Source organism: Pholcus phalangioides, unplaced genomic scaffold (assembly GCF_987345545.1).
Source record: "Pholcus phalangioides strain wild (caught in Gottingen) unplaced genomic scaffold, Ppha-v1.0 ptg000022l_1, whole genome shotgun sequence".
NCBI lineage: Eukaryota > Metazoa > Arthropoda > Arachnida > Araneae > Pholcidae > Pholcus > Pholcus phalangioides.
In genome coordinates, this window is record NW_028301615.1 from 37,456,508 (window position 1) to 37,472,888 (window position 16,381).

General features: G+C 33.7%; 1 protein-coding gene across 1 annotated transcript in view; it reads right to left on the minus strand.

Moving 5' to 3' along the window:
• Positions 1-437: 437 nt before the first annotated feature.
• Positions 438-16,381, minus strand: part of LOC149070375 (allene oxide synthase-lipoxygenase protein-like) — a 41,096-nt gene continuing 25,152 nt past the window's right edge. Inside the window, exons 9-15 of the mRNA XM_089249684.1 lie at positions 15,062-15,154; positions 14,086-14,146; positions 12,904-13,009; positions 8,175-8,269; positions 7,892-8,071; positions 2,799-2,962; positions 438-1,005 (exon numbers count right to left, since the gene is read on the minus strand). Coding sequence (XP_089105810.1) covers positions 891-1,005; positions 2,799-2,962; positions 7,892-8,071; positions 8,175-8,269; positions 12,904-13,009; positions 14,086-14,146; positions 15,062-15,154 — 814 coding nt within the window. The 3' untranslated portion in view covers positions 438-890. The remainder of the gene's footprint in view (positions 1,006-2,798; positions 2,963-7,891; positions 8,072-8,174; positions 8,270-12,903; positions 13,010-14,085; positions 14,147-15,061; positions 15,155-16,381) is intronic.

Consider the following 16,381-nt stretch of genomic DNA (forward strand, 5'->3'; position numbering starts at 1 on the left):
TTTAAGATTTTATGTGTCCAAACAAAAGCATGCGGTGCCACCCTTACAACCCGCAGCACCCTCACTTAAAAGCCACCCTTGATCCAGCACTTTTATTAGTGGCATGTACCACAGGGCTTGACAAATCCCGGGTATCAGGTCACCATGCAGACTAAAAAATTCACATTGGGGTGCCTAATTTTTTTTATATATATCATAACCGAACAAATTATTACATAATTGTAAATAATTGTCATGCCCATAATAATCGTCTTGCTATCATGAGAAGAGATCACTAAGTTTCAGACAAGTCAAAGAATACACTATTTTGGACCAATTGTGTCTGGGGGGAAAGTGCTTGGCAACTGTGAAAATTAGCTGCCGCCTGAATTTTTCCCGATGTGTCAAGTCTTGGTGTACCATATTGGAAAGTCTTGTATGATTGACTTGAACCGCAATAGAAAATTCATGTTTTTTTATTTTGTTCCACATAAAATTTGTACAAAAAGTATAAAAGTGACTCAGCCTTAATGCTCGCTCTGCACAAAACATCCCATATCAGACAGACATTGAGAAAATACAACATGCAATTAAAAGGACAAACATGAAAGATGTGCTTTAAAAAGTAGACAGTCAATCTCATTATTGCAAGTTCAAATATCATTTTTAAACCACTTTGCATTGTTCGAAACATTTTCACACCTATGTTCTGGTTAACTTAGTAGCAACACCATTATCAGTCTTTTTCAATACTGCATTGAAGAGGTACCATGAAACTCACTGTAAATGTTTTCATTCAGTAGCAGGACGTTTGCTTTCGGTACAAATCGCCATGATTCTCTTTCTTCTAATGCTTGATGCAGTCAAAAAACAGCTATTCTTGCAAGAAAAAGTTTATGCTCTAAATGAAATCATATGCTGATAGCGTTTGGAATGAATTCTGGGTCAAGCCAGTGGTATGGGAATGCTTGGCACCTGTTTCTTAACTTTATCTGTTTGCTGATTTCTGATAAGTCTTGTCTAAATCTAGAAATAGAAGAAAAAAAAATTGCTGAGCATATATATATTTATACAATATCAGTTTAAATATAGCTATTTTTGAAATTCATTTAGACCAGCAGTTCTTCAAAATCCTCTGTTCTGTGGCCCTTTTCTGGTTGCGTCTGTTGCACCTTTCTAGGAAAGATGTAGCTTCCAGAAGGGGCTCAGGACAGTTATCTTTTTTTTTTCACACTAAGAATTCACCATAGAGGAGCCCATCAAAGATTCCAGCCTAGGAACACTCGCTGCAGGATGTAGGGGGCCATGGTGAAAGCCTCATATTAATTGAAATTTTGCTTTTTTTTTTGTAGACAGAACTCTTGATAATAAATTGAAAGCCATTTCATTTTTATAGATGCCACACACAACCGGGGGGATCTGTAGTAAAAGATTAAAAACCATTGATCCATAGATGTTAAAAGTTGTTAAGCAGAAGCAATCGGCCTGTAAATATTGTTTCCTAAATGTAGTTAATTTTCTGAACAAAATAAGGGATTTTAAAAATATGATTAAAATAGTACATAATTTGAAATGCTTCCTTCCCTATCTAATACTGAATATGGTCTGCCCAGCTTAAACTGATATCAACGGTTTCAACACATGATATCCAATCAAGTAGAATATTCAATTCTTACTGTTAGTATAGTTTGTAAAATGTCTTAAATGTCAAATTATTCCTTTGCTGCCATCTGTGTAACCATCCTTTTGAAGCGGAAATATTTTCAGAATTTTCAAAATCTTTAGAGGTGATTTCCTCTGCTGGTTTGTCAGCACTGTTAATTAACACAGTTTTAGCATGAAACCATCGCAATACAAGTTAACTCCATCGAAATTTGATTTTCTCTTCTGATATTTTGAGTTCATTCGGACATTGATGCTTTTAAGCAACTTTCAAATATTTGATTTTTACTCATGAGCTGTTCATGAAATTTCTATAATTACCAGAAGAAGGGCTCAAGGATACACACGTCTCTAATTTCTGTTCTTTCGCCAGTCTCTTCTTTAATTTTATTCAAATTTTTCTTAATACTAGACACCTAATCTTGAGAAATGTCATTCTCTTTGGCAATTTCAGTTTGAGTTTTTATTATTACTATTGTGTCCAAACCTTTTTGTTGCAAAAACTCAAATTCTTTTTGCATTCATCATCCTTCCTTTTTTTTTTCTAATTTCAAAACAATCACATGAAGCCTTGGCTAATATGCAGATTTTGTTGAGATTTTTACTTTCATCTAAAACGTTAGCACCCTCTATTGGCTTAACAGAGAACAAAAATAAAGTAATGTAGTGAGGACACTTTTCGTGCTCCCAATTCTAGGTTTTTCTAATAAGTTTAAACTGAAAACATATTTTCAATAATTTTTAAATGTTTCATTTAATAAAAATGTTATGTGTACATAATAGCCAATATATATTTACAGTTGCCATGTTAATTCCAATATTCAAAAAAGTTTTTGCAGTTATTCTACTAAGCTGGGAATTTTAACATTGTATCTATGGAAGAAATTTTGGTTAGATAAGATATATATTTAAGCTGGGGTATCCGTTTATAATAGTGTTTCCCAAAGTGGGTAATATCATTTCTTAAGTGTAGGATCCTATAAGTTTTCTTGAGTTGGGGGGCGATGAGAAGAAAAACTTTATGAAGAGAAGGAGGCGATGGAACAAAAAGTTTGGGAAACTATAGTTTATACGTTACCTGATTAAGCAAGAATCGACTCTGGTCTTTCAGTTTGAATTTATTTTAAAAATCAATATTGATGACAAATTCAACTTACTCTTCAGCAGCTTTTGAACAGAATGGATCAAACATGTACTGGGATTCAAAGTCTCCCAAAGATTTAGTTGCTCTCGTACTCAAGAGTTGAGTGATGACCATGATGTCCAATGTTGTCTCCTTGTTTGGGATTTTTTCCAGTATGTCTTGCTCTGTCAATGGAGTCTAGAATATTGAATTATGTATATCAGACAAAAATAATTTTATTAACAATCAATTTAATCTGAAACTTACGATATTTTGTTAATTTTAAGAAAACAACCTTATTTTAAATTGTTAGTGGACACAGTATCTAGTCGTGCCTGACTGTACTCCTGCCTTAAAATACCATTGGCCATATGTTCCACTTTCAGTAAAGAGAGGAGCTCAAGGTTTTGATAGAAACAGCTCAACCATGTTCATCATAAAGAGGCTCGAAATGTTTGCTTGACAAAGTTTGAACCCTTATACAGGATGGACGTAAAGTCCTGGACTCATTTTAAAAATTGATATTAAAAAAATTAACCAACTGACACATGAAGAGGTGCAGTTTGAATAAAAACACTCATTGTGGCCTTATTGTCTTTTGCTTTATTAAGAAAATAGTTCACCATTTCACTCACAGATGCCGCTGTATTATTTTTAACTCTCCAAACACAAACAGGGCTATTAACTAACGTTTCAATCAGTTTGCATTGCATATAAAACTACCGCATTTCAATATGAGCACCCTTTGTAGCTCTGGCTGAGTCTGAGAACCAGTTTTTCTTTCAAATATTTTTTTTTTCTATTGCCTTTTTCTTCAGAAGTAATTTTTTATCTTCTCTTCCCCCCCCCCCCCCCCACATTTTTTTGTCACTTTTTGTGTGTTGTGTCTAGTTTTTCGCGATACATCACCATCTGTGAGTTATATTTTGAACTTTTTCAAAATTTATCAGAAAATAACTCTAGGCCATGAAATATTTTAGTGCAAAACGCACCTTTTTATGTCAATCAGTTGGCTTTTCATTAATTTTTATAATTTGTCCAGGACTTTTCGTCCACCTTGTAAAATGTCAGAAGTTTATACCTGTCTATTCTAGTATAGGAATGTCCAACCTTTTGAATATAGCTAAATTCTGTAAGCCATGACCAGCACTCTGATTTTATCGAAATTCTCTTGTCACACAACACACAAACTGACTTACAAAACCACACATTCTATTTTTTTTTTCATATTACCTGTCCATAATAAACGTTATATCCTTTCTCATAGGCGCAGTTCTAGCGCGCTATTATAACCCATCTCATTTCTGCATTTTGACTCAAATTAATTACTGTATTTACTTGCATATATAGGATGATCTCGTATATAAGACGAGGTATGATTTTAGAGATCAAAATAAATTAAATTTATTAATTCAACGTCTTATTTCATTTATTCCTAGATAATAGCACAAGATTTTTAGGGCGAGGCAATGTAAATGCAGGGTGATATAAGTGCTGTATTATATTAAGGATGGAGGGGAAGTGTGCTCAGAATGCTGTTACAAAATACTGTGGGTTCTTCAGCAGTCCCTGATGCCACTGTCGGGATCTGTGTCTGGCCCAGGGCCCATAATGAAATGGGGAGGGGTATAAAAGTATTGGAAACTTTCACAAAATCGAAATTATGTCTCTCATAAATTCTGGAACTATTTATTTCATTAGTTTTCGATTGTTTTATTCATCATTTTTCGATTATTTCACTTTATGAAAGATTCTGACTTAAATTTTTTCATCAATATTGAATTTTCAAATGAATCCTAAATTATCAATGAGTCAAATTTATCATTAGGGGTCATTCAAGTATAATGCCAGCAGTGAGGGGGGGGGGGGGGAGATTGAAGGTTGCTTACGTCATCAACCACCCCTTTTTTGATATGAAATATTCTAAGCTGCTGACGAAATTTTGCTGGGAGGGGGGGGTCAAAAATGGCTGAAAATCTGCTTACGTAATACACTGCTCAAAACAATTAGGGGAGCACATGGTTTTTAACAAAATTACGCAAAGATGTATACCGATAAGTAACATAAAATGAATCATCCATAATTTAAAGCCTAGCAGGAAACGGAAGAAGAAAACTTCAAATGCAAATCCAAGTTCATGATGTCAAAAACCAGAAAAAGGAGATAAGGGCAGAAATCGAGATGTTGCAGAAACGTCTGTTTTACTGCCGTAACTGTGAAATTCGATTGCGCAGTATTTTTCTTTTTGAGACAAGGTGACTTGAGGATGTCTGTGTTAGAACAGCTCTATGTGACGTCACGAATATGCAGAAAAGGTCGATTTTACAATTAAATGAGAACTAATGGATTGAAATTCATTTATTATGTCAGATAATTAATTTATATTTATTATAAATGTTATTATTAACAATTGTAATTAATAATTTATACTGTAATAATAAGAAATACAAATTAATATAATAAAACTAAGTAATATTATTATAATTATTATTATTTTGATGTATATAACCTATGTTATATTTATAGTCAGTAATTATAAGTTATTATAGTAATTAATTACTTCATTGGACTGTCGGTACATTCCTTTCGTCGGGTTTTATCCTTACTGAATTACAGATCTCTTGGTGCTGTTGGAACAAAGTCAATAGTTACCCAGGGCGACCGAGGGAGCTGTGCCCCGCGACCCTCACGCCCGAAGGGCGAGGGAGCGAGCGGGAAGCGGATATATCTTGTTGGTCGATTTTCTTGCTTGATTGGTTCAAGCAAGATGGTCATTCTTGATAAAATGACCATGATACCTGTAGAAAACCCCTGTAGCAAGAAAATCGACCAACAAGTAACGCAGCGCGCTTCGCTTGCGCCGCGGATATATCCGCTTCCCACTCGCTCCCTCGCCGCAGCCTGCTGCGACCCGACCTTCGGGCGTGGGGGTCGCGGGGCACAGCTCCCTCGCTACGCTCGGTCGCCCTGGGTAACTATTGGCTTTGTTCCAACAGCACCAAGAGATCTGTAATCCAATAAGGATAAAATCAGACGAAAGGAGAAAATAATCTTTATAATCAGTATAATGACCTTTATACTGTTTTTTTAGAATATTTATTTCATTAAATAATAATTAATATTATTATGTAATAAATTAATGTTATTCATATTAATCAAGTGACGTCACAGTCTGGCTAATCGCTGTCGTGGTTATTAGAACTCCTTAATACAGTATATGAAGGCGTCTTAGTGGTTATAAATACCATCAAATACAGCGAAATTCAAGTATTTGATTCGTCAAAGCCGCACAGGTGGTCAAGGGCGTCCGAATTCCAGATGTCAACAAAAACAAACATGGTGCCCCGGTAAAATTAATAATTTTGGGAATATCATCGCTCCACGTCTTATTAGGGTTACCGTAGCTATAATTCTTGTGGAATTATGGGTAATATGAAACATGCCAAACTTGTTACAGAGATTTCGCCAAGTTGGCACGAAACCCGAATACGGAAATATAGCCCCGGGGGCAAACACAACGTAGTGTCGCGGACGCTGTTGGAGTCGCCAGAAGTGTTGTTGTTGCAAGGCTGTGGAATCGATTCCAAGAAACAGGAAATGTTAGACGTCGACCAGGGCAAGGTCGGCCACGCGCCACTACAGCAACTGATGACCGGTATGTACGGTTAACAGCCCGTCGAAACAGAACATAGAATGCTACGCAACTGCAAAGACGGTTGCTCTTGGCAACAGGACGAAGGGTGTCCAGCCAAACAGTACGTAATCGGCTTCATGAGGGAGGGCTCTATGCACGTAGGCCAATGGTCTGCATTCCGTTGACCCCACGCCACCGTGCGGCCCGAAGAAGATGGGCTGCTAAACATCGAGATTGGGAGCAACATGATTGGAGCCAAGTGCTGTTTACAGACGAGTCCCGATTCAGTCTGGAGTGTGACACCCGACGTGTTCTGGTATGGAGGGACAGGGGCACTCGAAATAACCCCGCATTCGTTCCTGAAAGGTCACAATACAGACGAGCTGGTTGGATGGTATGGGGTGGAATCAGCATAGGCGGACGTACGGACCTGCATATCATTCGGAATGGCACTTTGACGCCCCGAAGGTATGCAGACGAGATACTACGACCTCATGTCATCCCTTATGCTGGAGCCATTGGAGATTCCTTTGTTTTCGAGGATGATAATGCCCGACCGCATAGAGCTCGTCGTATGGAATGGCAAGCGTGCTCTCCTGACCTGAATCCAATCCCAATGTTTGGGATATGCTCGGACGACGCATTGCTGCGCGACCAAGGCCGCCTGTTACTGTCCGAGACTTTGCACTTCTTGAGGAGTGGAACAGTATTCCCCAAAGTCTGATCGATAACCTCATCGCATCCATGGCAAACAGGTGTGCAGCAGTCTTAGCTGTTCGAGGAGACCACACGCCCTATTAAAACTCGTGCATCATGTCTAAACAGTACTTTTTTTTATCGTTTACATGTAACCAAATTGTTGCCCTAAATCATCTTTTCATGTTTTTTCCATATTTTCAAAGAATTAAAGCTTAATTCCAAATTTTTTTACGTCTTTTTTCTGTATTGCGCATTGATACGCGTGTATTATCCATTGTATGCCAATACGTGGCTGTCTCGCATGGTTTTCTTCACTTTTTTGCTTGCTCCCCTATTTGTTTTGAGCAGTGTACTTGAATGGCCCCTTAGTTCTGTAGTTGTTCTTTCCTGTTTTTCCCACTGATATTTTTTTGTCTTCTGTGACATTATTTGGTTTAGATATTTGCCCATGCATATAGGATGACCTAAGTTTTTGAAGAAGTGAAAATTGAATAAGAACCTTGTCCTATACGCGAGTAAATATTGTAATTAATTTTTTTTTTCAGAAATGGTTTTTGTTTTTCTTTCCGAAGAGCATTTTGACATAAAGCGAACACAAATCAATCTAAAGTTATTTGTTTTTATAATAAATATACTTGATTATTGTACCGGGCTCAGGTTTGAAGAGGATACACATTATCTATGTTAGTTAAAAATTGCTTGTTACGCCACAGATTGGACATCCCTGCTCTAAAAATACACAAAACGATGGTAATATATATATATATATATAGAAATTGTTGTTTTTTTTTTACCTTATCTTTCAAGACTTCGCCTGAAAGGATAGCTGGGTAATTAGGAGGAAATGCATACTCGTCATACTGCTGGAAGTTTGCTGCGGCATGCGCTACACTGCAAGTGTTTATCACTACTGTTATCACATCTATGATTTCTTTGGCACACGTGAACCTGTTGTTTTCTTCACCAGGTACTCCCTTTAAAGAAATTTACCCTTATCAAAAACATTTCACATAAATAAATTGTTAACTTCAAAAGATAGTTTTTTGTGATTGTTCTAGCATAGGTAAAGATAGTTACCTTTATACCACATCCATCGAGTAGTTTCCTATCCTTTACGAGCTCTTTCCTCCAGCACTGCAGCTCATAATCGTTTATCACTTTCTCTTCTGAATCTGTTTTGAATAATGTTATCAGGCATGAATATATTGAATGATGTGATATCAATATATATTTAAAGTCATATAGTTGACTCCTAAAAATCTAGGTTCCAGATTTTAGAAATCAAGGTTCTAGATAATAGAGGTATCAGAGTTTTTTTTGAATCCCTGTCGTAAAAACTTCTATTCACTCCCGGGTCATTACATGTCAAATCACCCAGCCATGACACCCATAGTCTCAGATTTCAATGATTTTTTTTTTATTTGTTGCATTTATCATCCTTATTAACCATGTGAAATATTATTTGCATATCTCTAAAACTTCTTGAGAAAAAAAATGTTGAAATTTATCAAAAACTGATGCAGATGACTTTTCCGAGGCTCAATTTTTAAGTGGCATTGTTTCAGAAAATAAATCATAACTTTTTCAATTTTCAATATATTCAAGTGAAATTTTCACTAAAGTGTTCACAAAAATATACAGAATATGAATAAAAATAATTCATACACTTACATTTGAAATTTACATGCAAAAAAATTATGTAAACTTTGTTTTTGTGGAATTTTTCGTTAGAAAAAATACAATTTTTCAAACGTATTTTTAGACCAGAGGCACAGCAGTTACCAAAACAAATTTTATTTTAAATTTCTCCTAAATATATGAAGTAAAATACTGGAGAAAAAAAATAATGGTTTTTTGACCGTTAATATGTTTATTCTGGCTCGCAACACTAAATTCATCGAAACAGAAGACTGGATTGTTCCGATTTCAAATCATTCAACTAGATACTGAAATGCAACCCATCATCCCGGATTCTAATTATTATTTTTTATTTATTGCTTCTACCATGTTTGTTGACCATGCAAAGTTTCATGTACATATCTCAAAAACTTTTTGAGAAAAAAAATGTTTTCTAACCTCACTAATGACGTCTCTTAGGCTAACCCCATTCAAGCAATATTATTTGTGAAAATATATAACTTTGCAGATTTTCAATATATTCAAATGAAATTTCCACTAAAATGCTCACAAAAAAATGTAGATTATGACTAGGAAAGAAAATGTAAACCTTAGAGGAAAAAAGTCATTTAAATTTAATTTTTTTTATTATTTTATTTTTAACACAATTTTTTAAACACTTTTTTTTGGATGCACAGCATGAATTTTCAATTTTTTTAAAATTTAATCCTATTAATATATTAAGAAGACTGTAGAAAAGTAAACATTATTTTGACAGTTAATACATTTGAATAACAAAACACAATTGTACTTATATGACTACATTAATTATATTTGTACATTTTGACTTAATATAATGATTCATACTTATTAAAAAGAAATTTATATTTTATTTTTCATGTACGCTTACACATTTATTACAGTATTCACTAAATTAAGTTTCATGAGTAGTTAATGCAATAATTAAAAACAATTAATAAATTTTAAAATTCTAGGATTAAATGAATTCATGAAATAATTAGAAATGTTAATGTAATGTGTCAAATGGGAGTTGGTGAAAAAAAAAGGTTTTATGTGAACAAAATAATTTTTCAAATTAAACCTTCATGTTCAGATTCTTAGAAGTGTTCAAATTCCAAATAATTAATTTCACTTTTAATTGATCTATAAATATTTCTTATGATGCGACAAAGACGAACTTTTGCAATCTGATATATTTTTGCATAAAGAATTATTTTGTATTTGATAAATCCAGATAATATTAATCATATATATAGATTAATTTTTGAAGTTTTTTAACATGCTTAATTATAGTTATTTTACCACAACAGTGTTCAATTTTTTTTAAAAACTTTGATTTTTACAGCATATATTTTAATAAACATCTATTTAATGTATATGATATATATGAAATGGTTATACTTGTGTGAAAAAAAATCTACATTATAATATTTAACACAAGCCTCTATATATTTTTCCCAAGAAATAATTTAAAATTGCTGATAAAAAGCCAGAATATGAGGCATTAAATCACAAAGAATGAAATAATTATCAGCTACAACCTAATTGTAGTAGCTGAGGCAGATGGAAGAGAGAAGAATTGAAAACCTAATGTATATAATGCCTGGTGGTGATATATAAGATGTGATGTTTCTTGTTGTGATGATGATTGTAAAAAATAATAATAGCTTCTGTGAAGATATAAATTATTGCACACTGGTCTTTGTCCTTCAGAGGGCAGCTGGTGTCTTATTTAATTATAAGACTATCATCCCAGCAGGTGATGATAAAGTCACTGCTGCTGCTGCTTCATTGCGAAAACTAAAACAAAAGTGTTAGAACTAAACTGTCCCCCCCCCCCCCCCGATCAAATTTTTTTGGAATTCAAAGTAAAATGTCAGAAAAGACACTTGAAATTTATAGTGTTGGAAAAAAAACTGGATCTGACTGTCATAAAAAGTGTTATGCAAAAGTGTAAAATCTGTTACTCATTACATCATTGGACCCATCGGACATCAATATTGAGGAGTGGAGCAAGTTCTGAACATTTATCTACTGTGTGTTTAAGCATCATAGAGCCTTTTTCTCAAAGTATGAAATATATTCGAAAGCATGCTTTAATCCTTTAAAATGTCATTAGAAAAAAATAACAAAATGTTTAAGGATAGTAAACTTGTATTTTTCATGTACAAATGAAATAAATGGTTGTACAAAATCAATTCCAGGGTAAAAAATATACCATGACTGTAGAGACAGTGAATATAAACAACAATAAATTAAATGAAGAAACTGAATACTGTGAAGAGATGAACAGTGATAGTAATGTAGAGAAGTAACTTGGAAAAATGTCAATTATTAAACAAGAAGCACTTGAAGAAATAAATTCATCTCTACAGAACATAGAAGAGTCACCAATTAAACTTCATAGGGTAGCTCCACAGTGCAAGTCAAACAATGCCAAAAGAAAAGTTGAATCTGCTTGTAACACTTTAAAATCAATGTTTGTAAAGTTTTTGAAGAATTACCAAAAAATGAATCTCAAAGCACACTTAATGAAGATATCAAACAGAAAGCAAATATGAATATTTTGATAAAGTTAATTAGAAATAAGACTCAATTTAACCATTACAAGGGGAAAACTGCAAATTTTAACTCTGACCCCTGCTTTAAGAAAGGGGAACAAGGAAAAAAATCTGAAGAGTTCAATGTCACTGAATATGCTGTACGAAAAGCAGGAGAGCTTGTGTAAATGAAAAAGCAAAGGTAAGCCATTGTGTTTTTATTATAAAAAGAATCTAAAAATTGAATTTCAACGATTTTTTTGCAATCTAATTTTTTAATGCAAAGGTTTAAATTTTCTTTCCTAGTCATAATCTGCATTTTAGTGGAAATTTCATTTGAATGTATTGAAAATCTGCAAAGTTATGATATATTTTCACAAATAATATTGCTTGAATGGGGTTAGCCTAAGAGACATCATTCGTGAGGTTAGAAAACATTTTTTTCTCAAAAAGTTTTTGAGATATGTACATGAAACTTTGCATGGTCAACAAGCATGGTAGAAGCAATAAATAAAAAATAATAATTGGAATCTGGGATGATGGGTTGCATTTCAGTATCTAGTTGAATGATTTGAAATCGGAACGATCCAGTCTTATTTCGATGAATTTTGTGTTGCGAGCCAGAATAAACATATTAACGGTCAAAAAACCGTCATTTTTTTTCTCCAGTATTTTACTTCATATATTTAGGAGAAAAGTGTATGAATTATTTTTATTCATATTCTGTATGTTTTTGTGAACACTTTAGTGAAAATTTCACTTGAATATATTGAAAAAGTTATGATTTATTTTCTGAAACAATGCCGCTTAAAAATTGAGCCTCGGAAAAGTCATCTGCATCAGTTTCTGATAAATTTCAATATTTGTTTTCTCAAAAAGTTTTAGAGATATGCAAATAATATTTCACATGGTTAATAAGGATGGTAAATGCAACAAATAAAAAAAAAATCATTGAAATCTGAGACTATGGGTGTCATTTTGGCATTTTGCCAGGTGATTTGAAATGGAATGACCCTCCCTTCGAAATAGAGAAAACACATTTAGTTTCATTTTTCCCACAGAGGCTGGTAATTTCAGTCGAAAAAGGGACTTGTCTGCCTCGGCCTGTAATGAATCAGGCTATTGAATTCGGAACAAAATCAATAAAATTTGTATAAAGTTCACAGAAACAACTAAACAGTTATTTCATCAAATACACACACACACTAGTTTTTGATGTAAATTTCATGAAAATTGTGACGTATTTATTATTTTTCTCCAGCCATAGTCATTTTTTGAGCAAAATAAAATCTTTCGCACTTCCTTTGCTTTTTTTGTGTTATCCAAGATGTCTTTGTGATATTTATAGCAGGACTTGACAAATTGTAAACAATTTTAGGCGCCAGCCAAGTTTTTTTAGGAGCCGAACATATTTCTTTTCGGAGAAAAGTAGTCTTTCCCCCCCATGGCTTAGTAAATTCTTCCTATGTTGATTTCAAAAATTACGAAATTGTTCATTTTTAGATTATATTTTAGTAATTGCACATGATAATTTTACATACCAATACCAACTTTTTAGTTGCCATGGCAATCTGGCGCCTGGGGTTTGTCAAGCCCTGATTTATAGTATTTCAAAACATGATTCCTACCATAAAAATGATTCACAATTTTCGATACATATTTCTCGATAGTTTTGTAAAGAGTAATTGCATCATCTCGATAAGGATAATGAGGCAAGATATCCTTGCAATCCACCTGTAAGTAGAAGAAAAAAAAGATAAGGATGGTTATATATATATATATAAAGTTTGTTTTTAACAGAAAAAAAACTTTTTTCTTTATTATTCAAAGTAAATTCATAATGCAATAGTTTCAGTTAGAATATTATCGGGAACTTTTTTTTTTATGTATTCAAATATTTTTCACATCGCTATAGAACATGTTTATACAAACACTAAGGCTACAACAGACAAAATGCTTAATAAAGTCGCTGAAAAAAATGGCCATTAAAAAATTGTGGATGTCGATTAAAACTAAAATACAGCATTCAAAATAAGAGCAGTCATCACGAAAATAATAATAATAAACGTGCTAAACTAAACCTAATGGTTATGATAAAAGGAAAATATGGCCCATAAAAAAATTATGGTTATCTTATCTAAGTATGGATAGCTTCTTTCTAAACGTGCCAATTGAGTTAGAATTCATGAGCTCCGGAGGTAAGCTATTCCATTTATTCACAACCCTGTTAGATAAAAAATTCCCTGTGACGCAGCAATCTGGAGTTGTCTCTTGCTAATCCAAACTGGTGTCCCAGAGTTGTGAAACATTGGATTAATGGTGTATTAATAACGGTTCATCCTATCCACTCCATTGAAAATTTTAAAAACTTCAATCACATCTCCCAACACCTTGATTCGATTTACATCCAGAATAATATTACCATTTATCTCGTAAGTGAAACATGGGTTGTTTGAAGCAAAATGACCAACCATGTACTTCTTCTCAACACCAAAACTCTTCTCCATTCATTTACCAATACCTGCTTTCATATAAATGACGAAAATAGATCATTCATATAAAAATTTAAGCCAAAGACTTCTTGTCTTGGCCAGATTCGTGCATGCACATTAATTTTTCCAGCTATGTTTATAAACAAAAAGTGCAAATAGGAGAACCTGATTTCCTTGATTTGGTGATTTTTTTTGGAATCCCTGTGTATATTTGTGATAGCATTGACTACTGATTTAATAGTTTCACAATCAAAACTGCCTGATCTGTCGAAACTGGGTAAATACATTGTATATGCTATTGCTAGCGAAAATTCTTACCCCTCTTGACTTTATCTCATTTGGTACAATCCCATCAACATTCATATACCATGAATTCATTCTGAAAAAGAATAAATTGTTTTCTTATAATAAATATAAAAGCATTGAATTAAATTATATTAAATACTTGGAAATTAGCCACTTTTTGCAGCGTTCAGGGTCCGACCATAACATATCCACTTACAAATATTTTTTTTAATTGTGTAAAAAAAAACCCATCCTCCAGAGTTGCTGCTACTACTAAACCAAACCATACATGCACTTCCTTCACTATCTTCTGCAGAATTTCTAACAATCTGGTACATGTTGGAATGTGCTTGTGCATGTTGTGAACCTAACATGAAGTTTGTTTCTCTGTAATGCTTGTTATATATATAGTGCTGCCATCAATTTTCCTAATACGAGTGAAATTTAATAATTGAAGATTTGTACCGTTATAGGCCTGGTGCTCTCTGTGGCGAGATGGGGTCGCTGCTGGAGGATGTTTTGTTTTTCATCCCCCCCCCCCATTTCTCCCTACTGAAAAATGAACCCTCTATTTTTTTGGTGAAGGTCATTGGCCATCTTTCTGTTGTCAGATAGTTCCCAACTGATAGCATTGTATGGTTTGTTTATATTTTAAAGCAGTAATTTCTTTGAAAAAAAAAGAGCTTCCATGTTTTGTTTTTTCTAAATTTTCTTAATGTACGATTTTGATTTTACTAAGCCTGATTTCTGTATGGGTAAGGAGGGCATTTGCCCAGGGTCTCAAAGTAAAAATTGTGCCCATATGTAGTGCTTATGTTCTGCTAAGAAAATAAGAACCTAAATTGGACCTTCCCCCTCCCCCAATGTTCAAGCCCTTACAAAATATGTATCATCATCGCTTTTCTTACAATTGCAAATTTATTTATTGAAAACAAAAAAAATCTATTCGTTTATAACAGTTATGATTTCAGTTGAGTGAATGTGGGGGGAAAAAAAAAGAAATAAATACCTTCGCTTGATCACTTCAAACATGCCAATCCTTCCAACAGTCATTGTCCTATCCACCCAGCCATTTGGGGATATCAGTTTCTCTAAACCTCTCCTAGGAAAAAACAGATTGATATTGTAAAAATTTAAAAAAAAAAAAAAACTCACATTTTGACACACTATTGTCTATGTATAGTACCGTCAGCCCCGCTTAATCAAGTAACGAATAAACTTCTCTGAAACCAAAATTTATCCGTTAAATGTGATAATTTTTAAAACTTTCTCCTGCTTAATTGAATTTCGAAATTCACATGACAACCATTAATATATATCAACCACTATATATAAATAATATTTTTATTGGATAAAGCGTTCGGAAATTCTGTAAAATATGTGAACACAGCGTTTGGTAAGACATAAGATATTCGAGAAAATGGTGTCTTGTGTCCAAGTTATCTTCAGTACATTTAATTATTTGATTGTTATTTTTTGTTTGGCTCATATAGAGAGCGGTACCTCTTTTTCCAATAATCTAAAAAAAAATTCTTCACAAATGTCATGGCTTCAAGCAATGGCAGTAAAATTTGAAAAACTTACTCGAAAAGAAAGGATTTCTGTGTTTGTTGCAAATGTTTTAGATTAAATTTTTAAAAAAAAAGACTTTAGCTCATAACTGTCAGAGCATGAAATTTCTCAAACGGTATCGAGCAAAAAATGTGGATGAAATTGAAGACTTGCAATGATTTTTCATGCTGAAAAAGTCAAAAATGCATCAGTCAACCTCGCCACGATTGCATATGACCAGATTCCGAAAAAAAACGTGAAAATATAAAAACATATTGCAATCGTCCCTTGGTATTCGCGGGGGTTACGTTGCAGATGCCACTGCGAATAACGCAAACCGTAAACTTTTATTTTTTGGGTATCTCGTTTATATCTGCCGAATGGGGGGGGGGGGGGTGTCCAATGGTTCTCTAAATTTCTGAAAGAACAACATAATGTCCTGTCAGTTGTTTCTTCATTTAAGTTAATTTCTTAAGAGTATGGTAACAACGGGCTCTCCCTGCTAATTTATCTATATGTGGAAAAACGTACCATAGATGAGTCTCTGTCATGGAAACAATCCATTGCCTTAGGAAGTCCTTTACGCTATGTTGCTCATAATGAGCTTTCATGAGCCTTCCATTTCTCAATCTTGATCATCTTCATGGAGTATCGCTCATGCTGCAGGAGCCGTGAGCTAGATTAATCCTTTCTCTGTTTATTTCTGAATTGCTGTTATCCAGTTTATTAGTAAATAAATTCCTCATTTCCAATTTCTTTCATGTCCACATCATTGAAC